Genomic DNA, 18,717 nt, shown 5'->3' with positions numbered 1-18,717 from the left:
ATTCCCACTTGAGGTTCACATTCCTGTCAATCAATTAGTCACTCGCCTTTACCTGAAAAATATTAATATAAAGATAAGTATTTAAAATACTCTGTAAATGTTCCTATAGTTGGAGTCGAAAAATGCTCTCACACATATGTATCGTGACTAATGAGACCTAATATTCATGACTGTTCGTTAGACTTTACTTTGTTTTATCGAGTAAGATTGAATGTGTTAGAATTTAGTGCAACTTATTGCTAGTTTGAATCAGTCAAGATATTCGTAATCAGTTAATATTTGAAGAATACATCAATTATGAAATACATCTTAAATATTCTATTCCGTTAATATTTTTCCTTTATGATTTATTTTATTTTATTTTCAAGATTTAGTTAGTTTATATTTTCCTTCTTTGTAGGTATCTATTTAAATTAGAACCTTCGATCCCAATTCTATTTCTCATTCTTAACTCTGTATTGTTTTCTTGAGTAATAATATTTTCAGATCTATTCCCACTTTTGAGGGTAGATATTGTGTCAAAATGCATAGTACATTTTTACACAGAGTTTTCGCACATTTACGTGGGTTCACTAGGCAAGCTTGTTAAAGAACACCCCAAACGCCCTAACTATAGGTAGCATACTCATGCTACCTAAAACCGACAGAAAAGAAAAGAACACAAATAATATCAGGATTGTACATGTCTGTACATTATATGTCGGAAAATTAATTCATGATCATGTAATATACAATATGCATAAGAACCCAAGTCAAAAATCATGTTTCAATGAGATGATACACGTAAATAACATGATATATGTCTCTTAAGAGACATGATATTTTAATTATGCTCATATTACATTGTACGCACGATGTCTCAAACGATATAAACATAGTCGTATCATCATATCAATCATATATAAAAACAAGACCTAAGGTAACAAACAATTTCATTCTTAATCTGATTCCGTAAGCTTATCATCTCTTAAACTCGACTTTGACAGAGTTTAATGTCACCTATCGAGCTTATCATCTCTTAAACTCCGTGTCAACTTTCGATAAGCTTTTCTAAAGATAATTCTGTTACTGTTACATGAGAGATATTCGTTTGAATGGCTCAAAATCAGAGTTTTTTCGGCATAAAAATGTGTGGCTTGCTTCGGATATCGTTGTAGAATCTCATGCCGATGTTAGCTTGCTTCGGGTTTGTAAGAATCAATCCCGTTTCTTTTTGCTTTTTCAGAGAATAAATTTGCCTTTCATAGGTAGGGAATTTTAATAAGCCCGAAAATTCAAAATTAGTCTTTTTTTTTTTTTTTTGCTTGCTTTATTATTATTTTTTTTTTGTATTTTATTATTATTTATTATTTTTCTCGACATAGTTATTTGATTCTCAAACATTCTTTTTTTTTTTCAAGTATTATAAATAAAGCATTCAACCAAACGACTCTATAAACGTGTCTATAGCGGTGTGAACAAGGACAATGAAACTCATATTTAATTATTTATTCTCGTAGTAAGTATCTAAAACAGAAAGAAAAAAAAAAAAACATGTTTTCTCCCCTCTTTTTTCTTTGATTCTCTCTTTTTAACATGTTTTTTTTTTCTCTTTTTCTTTTTGACTTTCCTTCCCGCTATCGAGGAGGAGGGTGTTCGTCGTTTGCGTCACCGCCTCTATCTCGGTATTCTCACTCTTTCAGAGGGCACTAAAACGTTGAATGATAGAGAGGGGTATGGAAGCTGGTTTAAAAGGGAGGAGATGTAGATTTCGTCTTGCAGAGACGTTTAGTTTAAAAATTCCCTTTATTTTTTTTCAACCGTTATATTATATACCCCTAAAAAAAACTTTCGTCCTTGAAAGTGTCAAATTCGTGCAACAACTCGGGATATTTTTCTCTTATCTCATCTTCTTGTTCTCGCTCATGCCAAGACGCTTCACCCTATTAAAGACGTTCACCTAATTCTTTCAGTAATTTTAATTCCTAATTTTCATAAAGTAATTCTCAAATATATTATAAATTATCTAATAAATGGTATGTCAGTGGTCATTGTATTATAGAGATATTGGGATCCCATATCTCGTGTAGAGGGGAATAAAACATTCTAAGGCTGTGGAAACCGACCTTAGAAGCCGTGTTCTTACAACCTTGAGAAGAATTTCGAAAGAAAAAGTCTAAAAATGACATCATTTCCAATGAAAAATGCTAACATAATGTTGGGAATGAATTCATTTATACAACGAAAATATTGAAATTGTAATGATTCGACTTTTTAGACAGGTTCGCAATTTATCCAAAAATTGTTAAAAAAAGAAAAAGTTTAAATGGAAACAAATTTCTTCAACCAAAATTTTCCGACTCCCCATAAATCCCTTTTCCACTCTGCTCGTCACTCCCGTCCTACAACCTTACATTTACCTGAAAATCAAAGAACAGGATGAATATTAAAAATATTCAGTAATACACTTTCCTACCAAGTCTGATATGCAAACTGTCATATACTTCATCAATCAAAATCGAGGGACCTAGTGGTTGATTACCCGAAACACATATGGTGTAATCTACTCACCAAAAACTATTTTCAACTATCACTCTTCAATGACTATTAGTGGCTGGCTACTTGATACACACAACGTGTCATCCTTACCACAAAAATAATTTTCAGCAATCACACCATTATTAGCGGGTTACTCAATACATGCAGCGTGTAATTCTTACGACATGCACTCCTCCAACTTGTATCCAGTATCTATTTATCCACTTCAAATAGTATTTCGAGTGATGCTCGGGGGTGGTAGCCGCAAGGACTGCGACCACCTAATAGACACGGAGGAAGATAGGGAGGAGAAGCTGGGTTGTGGACTCTTAAAAAGGTAGGTGGTAACGTCAGATGGTGAGCGACTTGTCCAACTCGCTCCAAAATCCAAAATAATCTAACGAAGCTTGAACTTAACTTTCCCTTGCGCCCAAATGAGAGGACTGCCTTTATTGGTGCTATAACTAAGAATACTTTACCCGAACTCGAACTCAAGATCCCTTCCATTTGAAGCTTAGTTGGTTTGGGAGTCTAAACACTATTTCCTAAGTAACTATGAGCATGATTCTTTGCTAACTCTTTGATCTCTACGGTGACGTCAAAATTTATCATATCCAAGATTATCAGTGTCATATCCATCACGTGGTTTGACACAGACACTTGACAGCCTTACGGGGGTCAACACGGACAACATAGAACACGGACAACATAGAACCTAGTGCTCTAATTCTATCCTCACATATTTAACAAAATTGGCAGAAATGAAAGAGTGGATAGAGTCAAAATGAAACAACACTCTTGCAAAGTGGGCTAAGATAGAAAAAATACATGTGACGGTAGTGTTTGAGGTTTTGACCTCATTGAGGCCGAACCTAAACCTGTGCTCGAGAATAATGGCATAGATTCCACCTTGCTACTGGGTCGGCTTCTAGGATAAGACTTGATCACTATCTGAAGCTGATAGGTATCGACTCTCATCTTACCCTAAGATATTGAAAAGCTACATTGCCCTCCTTGTGGCAGTTGAAGCAAATCCTATTCTCAAACCTATGTGTTGTAGCGTCGTCCACAATTAGTAAATAATTTCTCACAAGGATGGTCTTGTGTGGGTCTAGGTCCACCTTGATTGTGTGAGGTCGTGTTCGAGGCTCCACCTTCCTCTTTTACCCTCTTATCCAACTCGAGTTAGGAACCTTGTCATTTGTTGGAGGCTCATGATCATCTTTCGCATCTTCTAGTCAAAGTGTCGTGGCATAGTCAGGTAGCTCATGAGCAAAGACCACACGACGAACCACAGGTCTCAAGCTCATGATAAAACATTATATTTCTTTTCCTTTATGTCGACCATGCCAAGGGCAAATCAGGACAACCGAGTAAGCTCGTGATCGTAATCTTCTATTAACCTGTCTCCCAACTGGATCTTTAGAAATTCTTTCCGCTTTTTATATCGTAACACCAACTTGATATATGTCCTAAGGATAACTCCCTTCAACTATACCCAGTTGATCAGGTTAACATGTGCACCCAGAGTCCTCGAGACAGACTACTACTACAGTCAAACATCGTATTTCATTGATCAAATATTTCATCTATTAGTGACATAAAAGTTCGATCGATACATATCCATTTCCATTCCTATAACTTAGTATCACATTCCCATAATATTATAATCATATATTGACATTCCACCCGATATTCCAACTCAGTTTTTCAAAAGTACTTCGAAGACTATCGTCCGTTGAAATAAAAATATATAAATTTTACGTAAATAATTAAAATATGTATGGATAATAACTTTATTTGTATTTTTTTAGAACTATACTTGTCTTCTCATCATTTCAAATGGTGTCTTTTACCATAATGTTCATCTTTTTATGATCACCCTATATAAGATAGTGGAGTTGTTCAATCCCATTGTTCCAAAGCTAAGCAGGTTCCAAAAGAGAGATTGAAAGATGGGTTCAATCTCCAAAACTAGTAAGCCACATGTTGTATGTGTCCCATTTCCAGCCCAAGGCCATATCAACCCTATGCTAAAGCTGGCTAAGCTTCTCCACCATAGAGGTTTCCATGTAACGTTCGTCAACACCGAGTACAATCATAGACGTCTGCTTAACTCGAGAGGCCTGAACTCGGTTGATGGCTTACTAGATTTTCAGTTTAGAACCATTCCCGATGGCCTTCCCTTCTCCAATGCGAATTCTACCCAAGATGTACCTTCCCTTTGCCAATCCACCTCCAAGAATTGCTTAGCTCCTTTGTGTGATCTTATTTCTGAGCTTAATTCGATCATTGATGTCCCGCCGGTTAGCTGTATTGTTGGAGATGCTATCATGTCTTTCTGTATGTTGGCGGCTAATAAGTTTAAAATCCCTCATGCTTTATTCTGGACGGCTAGTGCTTGTGGCTACTTTGGTTACTTGCGTTATTGTGAGCCGATTAAGCATGGGTTGGTACCACTTGAAGGTATGATTCTTTTTTTCTTTTAAGCATAATATATTTTAATTTGAAAGTTGGGTTTTTTAATATTAGCTTCTTTCATGGTTTAGACTTGGAGAATACGATAGAATGGACTCAGGGACTGAAAAGTATACGTTTGAGGGACCTGCCTAGCTTTCTTCTTACAACGGATCCAGATGATATCATGCTAAATTTTATCAATCAAGAAATGAGTAGATGTCGAGAAGCTTCGGCGATTATATTAAACACATATGATTCGCTTGAACACGATGCTGTAGATTCTCTTTCTTCTATACTTCCTCCTCTTTACATAGTTGGTCCACTTCACTTGCTTGTCAACCAAATAGACGATGAAAATCTAAGAGCAATAGATTCAAATCTTTGGGTCGAGGATATGGATTGCATCGAGTGGCTTAACTCAAACGAACCCAACTCAGTGGTTTACGTAAATTTTGGTAGTACAACAGTGATGACTGAAGAGCAACTAATTGAGTTTGCATGGGGATTAGCGGATAGTGAAAAGCCGTTCTTATGGATTACAAGACCCGATATAATCGTGGGAGATTCAGCCATTTTGCCTGTTGAATTTGTAACACGAACCAAAGATAGAAGCTTGATAGCAAATTGGTGTTGTCAAGAACAAGTGTTGAGCCATCCATCTGTGGGAGGGTTTCTAACACATAGTGGATGGAATTCGAGTCTTGAAAGTATATGCGCTGGAGTGTCGATGATCTCGTGGCCTTTCTTCGCCGAACAACAAACGAATTGTCGTTATTGTTGCACCGAGTGGGGCATTGGGATGGAAATCGATAGCAATGTTCGAAGAAATGATGTCGAGGAGCTTGTGAGAGAGCTAATGGATGGTGAAAAGGGTATGAAAATGAAGAAGAATGTTATGGATTTGAAGAGCAAAGCTGAAGAAGCGTATAAACTTGGTGGATATGCTTCCAAGCAATTGGAAAAACTCATCAATGATGTTCTTCTACAAAATTCTTAACTTGGTTTGTTTTTCTTAAGCTTATATATTTAGAAGAGTGTGCTTATTCAATAAAATCTACTCAAGTTGTTTTGTAATATTTTAGTTGGAATCTTTGTGCAAGAACGAACGTCAAGAATAAGTTTGTAACGACTTTTTAAATGAAATATTTTTTATGAGCGTGTGGAACTCTCTTTCTATTAGATGCATTTTAAAACCGTGAGGCTGACGGTGATACGTAACGGGACAAAGTGGACAATATCTACTAGTGGTGGCTTTGGGCTGTTACAATGGTATTAGAGCCAAGCACCGACGGAGAGGTGATCCTCTGTGCTAGGGCTCTCGGAAGCCCACAACATCTGCTTCTGAGTGGCATTGGACCGAGGTCGTCCCTCTCATCGTGGGGAATTCCTTTGTCTCATCACTTGCCTTATGTCGGACAGTTCCTCTACCCCAATATGGCATCTCAATTGTGCCCCCAATGCCATTGGAGCACTCTCTGATACAAGTCGTGGGCATAACCAATTTAGGGACAGGGGCTTACCTTGAAGCAACTTCCAATGTCATACCTTTTGTCTCCCTTGCTTGCTGTCTTTTCATTCGGAATCCAGCTTCACCACTCTATCTCACTATGGCCACCCTGATGGAGAAGATTACTGGGCTACTTTCCGTTCGCTCCGGTTGCCATCTACGGATGCCAGGATTAACCCAATTGTATGGTACAAGTGATGTGCCAGCGAAGATGCTGGACTCCTAAGGGGGGTGGATTGAGAGATCCCACCTTGGATGGAGAGAGGAACGAAATATTGCTTATAAGGGTATGAAAACCTCTCCCGAGTAGACGCGTTTTAAAGGGAAGCTGATGGGGATACGTAACGGGACAAAACAAACAATATCTGCTTGCTAGCGATGGGCTTGAGTAGTTAAAAAAAAAAAAAAAAAAAAACTAACATATCGTCCTACAATGAAAAAAACCAAGTGCATAAACTTTCTAAAGATATTCGTTTTATGGTCTCCACAACAGAAGCCGCCATCTGTGAATTAGTCTCTTGTCTTTACCTAAAAATATTAATAAAATGATATATATTAAATGATCCCACTGTTGGAGTCAAAAAATGCTGTCACACACATGTATTATAACTAATGAGACCTAATATTCATGATTGTTCGTTAGACTATACTTTTTTTGTCGGGTAAAATTAGATGCATATTACTTTTTTACACACATTTTTACGCAAATGTACGTGGGTCCATTAGGCAATCGTGTTAAAGAACACCCTAGGCGGCCTAACTATCGGTAGCACACTCATGCTACCAAAAAACTGACAGAAAAGAAATGAACACAAATAATATCATGATTGTACACGTCTATATATTATATAGCGGAGAAGTAATCCATGATCATATAATATACCATATGTATGAGGTCCCACGTTAAAAATCATGTTTCAATGAGATGATACACATAACACTTCCGTAAATAACATAACATAAGTCTCTTAAGAGACATATGGTATATCGAAAAATATAAACATAGTCATATTATCATATCAGTCATACTATATATGGGAGTACATATATCATATAAATCAAACAATTAATACCATGTAAACAAGGTCACATGGTCCATTGTAACAAACAATTTCATCCAATGGTAATTTCACTTACCGCAAAAGCTCTAATGTTCTTAAGTCTCGGTAAACTTATCATCTCTTAAACACAGCTTTAAGAGAGATTGTAGGTTTATAGTTGGGTAGCGGGATTGTGGAGAATAGATTCAAATATAATTTTCAACTCTTAACTGTGAACGGGTACGGATGAAAAGATGTTTGAAGGATAGGAATCAAATTTAACTTTCAACTCTCAATAAGCTTTTCTAAAGATAATTTTGTTACTGTTACATGAGATCTTCGTCTAAACGGCTCACCATCAGCCACGTACTGCAAACAAAAAAGGAAACAAAAAAGGAAACGTAAAAAGCAAAGGAAAAAGAAACTTCCTTTTTGCTTTCTTCTTTTCGGAAGATAACCCACCGAGCCGGTTGTTTTGAGTTTTGGAACGGAAAAAGAGAATGAAAATGTAATAAAATTGTTGAAAATATTTAATTATATGAAATTTTGATAACATTTTCCGTGCCATACCAATCGTAGTTATTTGATTATCAGACAGCGTAGACGAAGTCTCCAACCAAACAACCTTATAAAAATGTCTGTAAAGGTGGGAACGAGGATAATGAAGCTCATATTTAATTCCTTGTTCTCGTGATAAGTAAGGATCTAAAAAAGAAAAAAAAAAAAAACGTGAAAAGAGTGTGTATAATACAAATCAATATTTTCTCCCACTTTAAAGTGGTTCAATTTTCTTGATTTTCGTTCATTTATTATTAAATTTTAAAGCATTCTAAAAACAAATTATTAATTATTAAGGCCTAAAATTTAAATGTTAGTTACATCATAGTTATAATTAATACTTTACAAGTAAAATAAAAATTTATAAATAAATTTTAAATTAGTGAAACACTTTTCAACGCAGCGGAAGCGGGGTGGGCCCATAACCCACAGGTCCAAGGATCGAAACCTGGCTTTGATATTTTTTTTCTTTTCTTTTTATAATCAATTTTCAGACATTACTGATTTCCTTTTCAGCAATCAGAGTGGCGCAGCGGAAGCGTGGTGGGCCCATAACCCACAGGTCCCAGGATCGAAACCTGGCTCTGATATTTTTTTTTCTTTTCTTTTTATAATCAATTTTCAGACATTACTGATTTCCTTTTCAGCAATCAGAGTGGCGCAGCGGAAGCGTGGTGGGCCCATAACCCACAGGTCCCAGGATCGAAACTTGGCTCTGATATTTTTTTTCCTTTTCTTTTTATAATCAATTTTCAGACATTACTGATTTCCTTTTCAGCAATCAGAGTGGCGCAGCGGAAGCGTGGTGGGCCCATAACCCACAGGTCCCAGGATCGAAACCTGGCTCTGATATTTTTTTTTCTTTTCTTTTTATAATCAATTTTCAGACATTACTGATTTCCTTTTCAGCAATCAGAGTGGCGCAGCGGAAGCGTGGTGGGCCCATAACCCACAGGTCCCAGGATCGAAACTTGGCTCTGATATTTTTTTTTCTTTTCTTTTTATAATCAATTTTCAGACATTACTGATTTCCTTTTCAGCAATCAGAGTGGCGCAGCGGAAGCGTGGTGGGCCCATAACCCACAGGTCCCAGGATCGAAACCTGGCTCTGATATTTTTTTTTCTTTTCTTTTTATAATCAATTTTCAGACATTATTAATTTCCTTTTCAGCAATCAGAGTGGCGTAGCGGAAGCGTGGTGGGCCCATAACCCACAGGTCCCAGGATTGAAACCTGGCTCTGATAAAAGAGTGGCTTCCGTTTATTTTTTTTTTCTTTTCTTTTTATAATCAATTTTCAGACATTACTGGTTTCCTTTTCTACTATCAGAGTTGCGCAGCGGAAGCGTGGTGGGCCCATAACCCACAGGTCTCAGGATCGAAACCTGGCTCTGATATTTTTTTTTTCTTTTCTTTTTATAATCAATTTTCAGACATTACTGATTTCCTTTTTAGCAATAAGAGTGGCGCAGCGGAAGCGTGGTGGGCCCATAACTCACAGGTCTCAGGATCGAAACTTGGCTTTTCTTTTCTTTTTATAATCAATTTTCAGACATTACTAATTCCCTTTTCATCAATCAGAGTGGCGTAGCGGAAGTGTAGTGGGCCCATAACCCATAGGTCCCAGGATCTAAACCTGGCTCTGATATTTTTTTTTCTTTTCTTTTTATAATCAATTTCCAGACATTACTGATTTCCTTTTTAGCAATCAGAGTGGCGTAGCGGAAGCGTGGTGGGCCCATAACCCACAGGTCCCAGAATCGAAACCTGGCTCTGATAAAAGAGTGGCTTCCGTTTATTTTTTTTTCTTTTCTTTTTATAATCAATTTTCAGACATTACTGGTTTCTTTTTCTACTAGTGGCGCAGCGGAAGCGTGGTGGGCCCATAACCCACAGGTCCCAGGATCGAAACCTGGCTCTGATAAAAGAGCGGCTTCCATTTCCTTTTTTTTTTTTTTTTTCCCTTTTCTCTTGCTTTTTTGTATTGCATTTTGGGACATGGGGCTCGGTCAACAATTTTGAGTTTCATAGTTGCAGAAGAATCATAGAAATCCTTTCCCAACAATTTCCACTTCTCCACCAAAACTTTCCCACCCCTCCAATTCCCCAGATCTCATCACTTCTTCATCTCCTCCCTGCTCTCATAGTTTCTCATTTTTGTTGGTGGATCAGACATGCCAGTGGCTGCTTCCGCCATTTACTTCCTCAATCTCCGAGGGGATGTTCTCATTAATCGTCTCTACCGTGACGATGTCGGGTAATTTTACCTCTTTTTATTTTCTGAGTTCCAATTTCTATTCTGGATGTTCACGTAAGAGGGTTCGTAGTGTGTCTATATTGCTTATAAGTCTGGATTATATGATTTCATTTATTGGGTCGAGCTTACAATTTAAGTTTTGATCGTTGGAAGGGTTTCTAAAGCAATGGGCATTGTTGAGATTCTTTGTAATTGAGTCTGAGGTGATCAACTGAATCATTTTTCAGCGAATTGTAGATCCTCGCTGTTACTTGTTTGGTATCAATCAGTGTTTTCATTGTACACTTAGAGCCTATGGTGAGGGGCGATGGGAGGTGCTCGCCTTTTGCGCGTTTTAGTCACAATGGTGCACGAGCACTTGCCTCAATCATGAAGAAGGGGAAGAGTCGAAAGAAGATGATTAGAGAAGAAAAATAAGAAGAAGATGAGTAGGGAGGGATGGGAAGAAAAATAAGATGAGTATAGAGAAAAGAACAAGGCCAAGAAGATGAGTTAGATGGTAATTTACGTTATGTCTCAATGTAGGAAACCCGTATACACGTGTGGATTATGTCATTTTTTTCGTCGGGTTATTTGATGAAGCCTTAGAGAAGCCCCTTTTAGACAAACTATTATGCAATCTGCATACCTTATGAGATAAAGATGGTGGTAAGCCAAAATGACTTTCTTAAGCTTCTAAAAGTGTGGTATGTAGTAATAGTTTCAAAGGTATTTAGTTAATTCTATTAGGCAGGTATTATTGCACGGATGGAATATTGCTTAATACAGCGTATGGATACAATTTTTATGCATCGTTGTGTTTTCTCGTTAAGTTATGCGGATTAACTTTTTACACCTAATAAATTCGCAGCGGAAATATGGTGGATGCCTTCCGAACACATATAATGCAAACAAAAGAACTTGGCACGTGCCCGGTGAGGCAGATTGGTGGTTGCTCTTTCTTTTACATGAGAATTAGCAATGTATACATTGTGATTGTTGTAAGCAGCAATGCAAATGTAGCTTGTGCATTCAAGTTCGTGGTTGAGGTAGTTAGCATTTTCTTCGTGGTTGTATGCTTTGGTGTAACATTCTTTACCTTCATGATTTAAGTTCCATGTTTGATTAATCAACTATTTTCGAGTTTATATTTAGCTTCCTTTTAGGATATTTGAAGAAGATTTTGCTCAAGTAGCTAAATAATAAAGGAAGCATATTTTATTTTGATGGAACTTATGATTTAGTTTTGCTTACAGGCTGTTGCACTGTTCAAATCTTATTTTGGTGGGGCTTTCGATGAAGATGCAATTCGAAACAATTTTGTTCTTATTTACGAGCTTTTGGATGGTATGTGATGCCTTCTAAAAGTGTGCACGTGTATTTACTAGAAGTTTATGTATAAGCTTACAATTAGACATACATGTTATATATGTTGCCTTTTTATTATTGTCTTAGAAATAGAGGCATTTGTGTCGTGGAAACGAGTTGAAGGCTGATATCTGCCTTGCAATTGCAGAAATAATGGATTTCGGTTACCCACAAAACCTCTCACCTGAAATTCTAAAACTATATATCACTCAGGAAGGAGTTCGCTCGCCATTCTCTTCCAAGGTTAGATAATATTTATATTTTCCAACAGATTTTGAGCATAGAATGCTTAGCTATAACGTTCCTGCACCTTACAATTTCTTTCTACATCTCTCTCTCACTCTTTGTAATTTTCTGGCCATTTGTATTTCTTAAGAGGATTTCTCGTCCTCTTATACTCGTGAAGTTCATCGAAATCAATTAAATTTTCTCTTGTAGCAAAAGTAAAAATATTTTAAAGAGGAATAAATGTCTGTTTATAAACAAGTGATTTTTACTGAAATCTTTTCATTTTGTTCCTTTTATTTTGCACCTTGTGCTAAAAAAGCCTTCAGATAAACCTGTCCCAAATGCAACTTTACAAGTCACAGGTGCTGTCGGTTGGCGAAGGGAAGGCCTTGTATATAAAAAAAATGAGGTGAATGATGATTCTTTCTTTTTTTGCTTGCACGAATTAAGAAACGAACTAAATTCTGAACCTTTTCTATGCAGGTCTTTTTGGATATTGTTGAAAGTGTAAACCTTCTGATGTCTTCAAAAGGTAGATAATAGCTTTTAAGGTTCCTTCTGTATCACATATCTGTTGTGGAACCTTATAAAATATTGGTGATCATAGGTAGCGTTCTACGTTGTGACGTTACCGGGAAGATTCTTATGAAGTGCTTTCTTTCTGGAATGCCTGATCTAAAGTTGGGTTTAAATGATAAGATTGGACTTGAGAAAGAGTCGCAAATGAAGTCCCGTCCAAATAAGAGGTAGTTTCTCATGGGAGATTTTAATGACACTCGACAACGATACTACTTTTTATTGATTTATCTCGGCCGTCTAAACCTACTTTATTTTTTCTTTTTCGTCGTACTTAATTAGTTATTTAGCATCATCAACTCTTCTCTGTTTCAACTGAATTTCGTTCGTTATTCATGATTATTTTTATCTGTGTTTGTATTGTGTGGCTGTACATTGTGCATCTTCTATGGTTCTTTTGGTTTCTTTTACTATATCAATGATAGTAACATGAAAGGAAGACGTAATTGTTTGTAGTTTGTTATGATTTTATTGTAGTGTTGTTCAAAAAACTTCTGATTTGCTTGGTAAGTTCTTTTAAGAAGTCTTAAAAATATTTCTTTTGTTGATTTTTTGTCGATGTCAATTTTCGAAGTCTTCTTAACAACTCAAAATTGGACTGGAGCATGTCACGTGCCTTAGTGCCCGTGTTAAAATGAAGAAGTTAACAACGTGGACTTATTTGATGGAAGATTGAAAGTTCAGTGCTAGACGTATTACTAATATAAATCTTTCAAAATTCATAGACTTAATAGACACAACCTCGAAAGTTCAAGGACCAAACTTAACCTTTTAAATAGGATATCTCATCAATGTGCCCAGTACATGGATGCAGGGTTATTGAACTAGGATGAATATTAGTTTTTCACATGTTGGTGTTGCTCTTTCTTTTTCGTTTTTTTTTTTTTTTTTTTTTTACAAGAAACAAATGGTCTTTCTCTTTCTTCATGTTGTATTTCTTCTTCTTTTTTCACCTTTTATTTGTTAAGAGAAAGGACGCTTAAGACTAGATTTGATGTTATCTTTGTGTATTAGTGTGAGATCCCACATCGGGTGGAGAGGGGAACGAAACATTTCTTATAAGGGTGTGGAAACCTCTCCCTAGTAGACGCGTTTTAAAACCTTTGAGGGGAAGCCCTTTAAAGGAAAGCTTGAAGAGGGCAGTGGTGGGCTTGAGTTGTTACAAATGGTAACAGAGCCAGACACCGCCCTTTAAAGGAAAGGTCGAAGAGGGCAATATCTACTAGTGGTGGGCTTGAGTTGTTACATGGTAACAGAGCCAGACACCGCCCTTTAAGGGAAAGGTCGAAGAGGGCAATATCTACTAGTGGTGGGCTTGAGTTGTTACAAATGGTAACAGAGCCATACACTAGGCAGTGTTCCAGCGAGGACGCTGCACCCCCGGGGGGGTGGATTATGAGATCCCACATCGGTTGGAGAGGGGAACAAAACATTCCTTATAAGGGTGTAGAAATCTCCTTAGTAGACGCATTTTAAAACCTTGAGAAGAAGCCCTTTAAGGGAAAGCCTAAAAAGGACAATATTTGCTAGTGGTGAGCTTGGGTTGTTACAGTTAGTGAGTCAGGTTTTTGCGCTTTTATTTAACTTCACATGTATCATGGAGCTATCCTTCTCCATTTTGGCTTAATCTGCAATCAAAATCAGTTGTAGAGAACTTTCATGTTAAACTAAGTTGTCTTGTGCAATTGATTCTTACTATTTGCCCGAACTTATATAAGAAGCAATAAAAACAATTATAAGTAGTTGAATGGTTCCACTTTTCTCGTCTTTTTCAATGTGATGGTGAACAATCTATCATATGATTGAAGAAGAAATTTTGGTTTCTCATGTTTCTTTTTGCTGTGATATTTCATCTAATAAGGTATGCATATTTTGTTTTATGATTTATTTTGCAGTGGTAAAACAATTGAGCTTGATGATGTTACTTTTCATCAATGTGTAAATTTGACGAGGTTTAACTCGGAGAAGACGGTCAGCTTTGTGCCACCCGATGGCGAATTTGAATTGATGAAGTGAGCTCAAATTTTTAATCTGTCTCATGTGTTGTTTAAAGTTGAGAACTTAGCTTTTCCTTTTAATTCCTTTGAGCATCTAGCTTCCATTAAGTTTAGTTATTACCAATATAGAATATACCATCTTCATTTTGATGAAGTATGGAAGTTTTCCACCCCGTGACGTTTATTGCCGTGCCTATCGGCGTGTCATGCGCGTCTGTACTTTATGTAGCGAATTTGAGTGCTTTTGCAATTATTTTAAATGTTAATTCAATTTCTTATCCGTACGTGAGTATGAGATTTATTAGTTGTGCCCTCACAGAACTTTTATTGTGCATCTCATGCAAAAATCATCCATGTGATCCATTATCTCTTATAAAGGGAAGGACAATGGACCCCACCATATGTGTAGAATGTATAGAGACAGAAAATGAATAACTTTTTGTTGGAGGGTGTAACGGCCCATGCCCACCGCTAGTAGATGTTGTCCTCTTTAGGCTTTCCTTTTCGGACTTTCCCTCGAGGTTTTTAAAACGCGTCTGCTAGGGAGAGGTTTACACACCCTTATAATGAATGCTTCATTCTCCTCTCTAATTGATGTGGGATCTCACAATCCACCCCCCCTTAGGAGCCTAGCGTCCTTGTTGGCACACCGCCTGGTGTCTGGTTATGATACCATTTGTAACAGCTCAAGTCTATTGCTAGCAGATATTGTCTGCTTTGGCTCGTTATGTATAGCCGTCAACCTCATGGTTTTAAAACGCGTCTGCTAGGGAGAGATTTCCACACTTTATAAGGAATGCTTCGTTCCCCTCTCCAACTGATGTAAGATCTCACAATCCACCCCCTTGGGAGCCCAACGTTCTCGCTGTCACACCGCCCAACGTCTGCCTCTAATACTATTTATAAAGGCCCAAGCCCACCCTACCAAATATTGTCCTCTTTGGACTTCCCTTTCGGGTTTCCCCCTTAAGGTTTTTAAAAGGCATCTGCTAGGGAGAGGTTTACACACCCTTATAAGGAATGCTTCGTTCCTCTCTCCAACCAACGTGGGATCTCATAGAGGCACACTGAGAGTTCATTCCATTTTCATGCTTACTCCCTCATACGTGCAAGGTATTTCTTCTATATCTAATATTGTTCATTTTCTTTTGATGCAGATATCGTATTACTGAGGGTGTTAATCTTCCATTTCGAGTACTCCCAACAATTAAGGAGCTTGGTAGGACACATATGGAAGTTAATGTTAAGGTTTGTGGTTCTCTAAATTTCATTATCTTAATGCATCAAGTTCTACAATGCTTCTTAAGTGCATTATCTACTGGCCTTCAGGTGAAGAGTGTCTTCGGTGCGAAAATGTTTGCTCTTGGCGTGGTCATTAAAATTCCCGTTCCAAAGCAGACAGCTAAAACTAGTTTCCAAGTGACATCCGGTCGAGCCAAGTACAATGCCTCGATCGACTGCATTGTGTGGAAGTAAGTATTTTCCATAGTTTCTGGTATTTTCTTCAGACAAATACGTTGTAACGCTTGCATATTGTATCATAGATATTCGTGCAGTTAGTCATCTTTGCGATATTATATCGTCTATAATTTTTCCATTTATTACAAATTTCTTCATTTTTTCGTTTTAGTTTGGGTTTAATCTTCGTTCTCACTTCGATTTCTGGATTCGTGTTTTGGTCTCACTTATTACGTGCTCGTGTAGTTGCTTTCTTTTTCTCATTATACATGTTCTTCATGCATGCATACTCTTATATTTGAGTAATGAGATAGGATTTATGCGATCCTTCTTATATTATCTACGATTTTCTCGATAGCTCGTAATTGATACACTATGATTTTCTTTATACGGCCTCTCATTATGTTCGGTCTCACGTTTAATGATATGCAGTTGTGGCTTAGATTTTTATTTGTGTCAATTTCAGGATCAGAAAATTCCCTGGACAAACGGAACCAACCATGAGCGCAGAAGTCGAGCTGATTTCTACGATAACTGAAAGGAAGGCTTGGACACGGCCACCAATTCAGATGGAGTTTCAGGTTCTCATAGATTTAACCTTAGCATACTAGTTTAGCAATGATGCATCGATGAATTTTCTTTTAACGGTATCGTAAGCACGTGCTTTCTGCTCCTGCTCTGTTGGGTCGATTTAATGGTTTCGTTACGCTCGTTCTTCATCGTCGTTTTGATGCGCAAATGTTCTTAGAACTGTTTCATTGGAACTTGCATGTTGTTAAAGAGTTAGCCTGAGACTGATAACTGTTCAAAGTATTTTATGTTCATAAAATATTTATCGTTTTCGGTTAACAGGTTCCCATGTTCACGGCATCTGGTTTACGAGTTCGTTTCCTAAAGGTATTTCTTGTTTTTTCCTATTTTTAAGCACTTGAAAAGTCATTCCAAACAGATTGGTACTAGAAAATTCTCGAGTAATATGAATGGAGTTCGAGCATATGCAGTTGCATGATAGTTTTAGGAACGTGAGTGCGAACTCTCTCAGGCTGTCGTTCGAAATGAAGTTTTTTGTTTTTCAATTTGTTCTTCAGGTGTGGGAGAAGAGTGGTTACAACACAGTCGAATGGGTTCGTTACATAACTAAAGCTGGATCGTACGAGATCCGATGTTAGAATTAACGAAGTGTAGAGAAAGGAAAATTTTGAATGGACGGATAGAGAACGTTCACAGCTTTCTCGCTGACACCGTGATTATTCGAGGGTATATAAGAGAAGCTTTCATGGAGAGAGTGATGATCTTTGATGGATCATATGAGCATTTTAGAAGTTGCTTCTGATGTTTATAAACCAAACTTCTATATTCTTTCCTCCTTCCTTCCTTTCTGCTTATTTTTTTCTGCATAACATAAACGAGATTGTTTCTTCTGGCTGCTTTCTGTTGTAATCAAGGCCTTGTAGTGAAGTTCTTGTTTGTTTTTGAATCAATTTCTTTGATGTTGGCTTCTGATCAATGTTATGATGTTTAAACGTCAAGTGTAAGTGTTGAAATTATATGCAATTGGAATTAGTATGTCGTGTTCGAACAATGTTCGTTCGAGGGTTGTTGCATCGGTTCGACGATAACAATGGTAAGAAGAGAATTAATCATCAAATTTTGGGATAATAATTGGTGTTTTGTTTGTACAGATGTCCGTTTTATTCGTGGAGACTTGCTTCGAATGAGAAGGGGATTTCTCGTTTAGTGAAAAACATTTTTTTCCTATTAGCTATATAGAGTCGGGGACGGTATTATATTCTCCCTCCCCACTCGATCTTTTGTGCTCCAATTAATATAAATATATTTTTAACACGTTTATATATATATATATATATATATTAGTTAGATTGTTTAATTCATATTGGTTTATTATGATTTTTTTTACCGTGTTTTTAATAAATATTAATATTGAAAAAATGAAGACTTTAAATTATTATTTAAAAAAGAATAATAAACGGAAAACAATTATTTGTTGGGAACCTGATTCTACAAATTTTATCGGGGGAGAATCCCGGCATCCCCACAAAAATAAATTTAAAATTTTTGAATCTCTACTCCGATCTTCACAAAAATAAATTAAATTTTTTCATAGGATAGGGAATGATCTTCACAAAAAAAAAATTAAATTTTTTCATAAGATAGAGAATGAAATAAGTGAGAAGATAAGAATGAAATAGGTGACAGAGATGAGACTGATCATTAAAAATTTATGAAATAGGTGGCAGAGATAACAGAGATGTGACTGAATAATTAGGTTATGAAATAGGTGGCAGAGATAACAGAGATGTGACTGAATAATTAGGTGACAGAGATGAGATTGATCATTAAAAATTTATGAAATAGGTGGCAGAGATAAGAATGAAATATGCGATAGAGATGAGACTGATAATTAAAAATTTTCATGGAATAGAGAATAAAATAGGTGGCAAAGATCAGAATAAAATAGGTGATAGAAATAAGATTGATAATTACAAATTTCATGAAATAATGAAATAGGTAGCAGTGATAAACTGATAATGAGAATGAAATAAGTGGCAGAGATGAGACTGATAATTAAAAATTTTAAAATTTGATAAAATAGAGAATAAAATGAGACTAATTGACTTTTTTATCACATTAAAAGCAAAAAAAAAAAAAATAATAATAATAAATAATAATAATAATAAAAATTGCTATTATGTTTAGAAATTTAATTTGTATTTTCTTGTTTATCAAAATATTTAAAGGTATTTGAACATTT

The 18,717-nt window shown here is 36.5% G+C and overlaps 2 protein-coding genes and 3 non-coding genes across 5 annotated transcripts; all 5 read left to right on the top strand.

Annotated features, from left to right (window-relative positions):
• The first annotated feature begins 4,382 nt into the window (after positions 1 to 4,382).
• LOC111776226 (7-deoxyloganetin glucosyltransferase) lies at positions 4,383 to 6,142 on the top strand. The gene is made up of 2 exons (XM_023655623.2): positions 4,383 to 4,983; positions 5,067 to 6,142. The coding sequence occupies exons 1-2, from the start codon at positions 4,473 to 4,475 to the stop codon at positions 5,972 to 5,974; spliced, it is 1,419 nt and encodes a 472-aa protein (XP_023511391.1). The 5' UTR covers positions 4,383 to 4,472; the 3' UTR covers positions 5,975 to 6,142.
• A 2,458-nt stretch (positions 6,143 to 8,600) lies between these two features.
• On the top strand, positions 8,601 to 8,672 carry TRNAM-CAU (transfer RNA methionine (anticodon CAU)). The gene has a single exon. It is a non-coding gene; the product is annotated as a tRNA-Met (tRNA).
• Positions 8,673 to 8,862: 190 nt separating this feature from the next.
• Positions 8,863 to 8,934, top strand: TRNAM-CAU (transfer RNA methionine (anticodon CAU)). The gene has a single exon. It is a non-coding gene; the product is annotated as a tRNA-Met (tRNA).
• Positions 8,935 to 9,124: 190 nt separating this feature from the next.
• TRNAM-CAU (transfer RNA methionine (anticodon CAU)) lies at positions 9,125 to 9,196 on the top strand. The gene has a single exon. It is a non-coding gene; the product is annotated as a tRNA-Met (tRNA).
• Positions 9,197 to 10,066: 870 nt separating this feature from the next.
• Positions 10,067 to 17,473, top strand: LOC111776227 (AP-2 complex subunit mu). The gene is made up of 13 exons (XM_023655624.2): positions 10,067 to 10,338; positions 11,189 to 11,366; positions 11,574 to 11,664; positions 11,834 to 11,928; positions 12,233 to 12,322; positions 12,397 to 12,445; positions 12,521 to 12,659; positions 14,385 to 14,501; positions 15,644 to 15,734; positions 15,816 to 15,958; positions 16,411 to 16,525; positions 16,797 to 16,841; positions 17,033 to 17,473. Exons 1-13 carry the CDS (start codon positions 10,256 to 10,258, stop codon positions 17,111 to 17,113), a joined length of 1,317 nt encoding a protein of 438 aa, XP_023511392.1. The 5' UTR covers positions 10,067 to 10,255; the 3' UTR covers positions 17,114 to 17,473.
• Positions 17,474 to 18,717: the final 1,244 nt, after the last annotated feature.

This window comes from Cucurbita pepo, chromosome 15 (assembly GCF_057944985.1).
Source record: "Cucurbita pepo subsp. pepo isolate OVF chromosome 15, ASM5794498v1, whole genome shotgun sequence".
Taxonomy (NCBI): domain Eukaryota; kingdom Viridiplantae; phylum Streptophyta; class Magnoliopsida; order Cucurbitales; family Cucurbitaceae; genus Cucurbita; species Cucurbita pepo.
The sequence above is the reverse complement of the archived record's forward strand: the minus strand, read 5'-3'. Positions and strand labels throughout refer to the sequence as shown.

Coding starts and splice junctions, on each gene's coding strand:
- LOC111776226 (XM_023655623.2), top strand. CDS start 4,473: ATGGGTTCAATCTCCAAAACTAGTAAGCCACATGTTGTATGTGTCCCA. Junction 4,984..5,066: donor TGGGTTGGTACCACTTGAAG/GTATGATTCTTT, acceptor TTCATGGTTTAG/ACTTGGAGAATACGATAGAA.
- LOC111776227 (XM_023655624.2), top strand. CDS start 10,256: ATGCCAGTGGCTGCTTCCGCCATTTACTTCCTCAATCTCCGAGGGGAT. Junction 12,446..12,520: donor CCTTCTGATGTCTTCAAAAG/GTAGATAATAGC, acceptor TGGTGATCATAG/GTAGCGTTCTACGTTGTGAC. Junction 14,502..15,643: donor GGCGAATTTGAATTGATGAA/GTGAGCTCAAAT, acceptor CTTTTGATGCAG/ATATCGTATTACTGAGGGTG.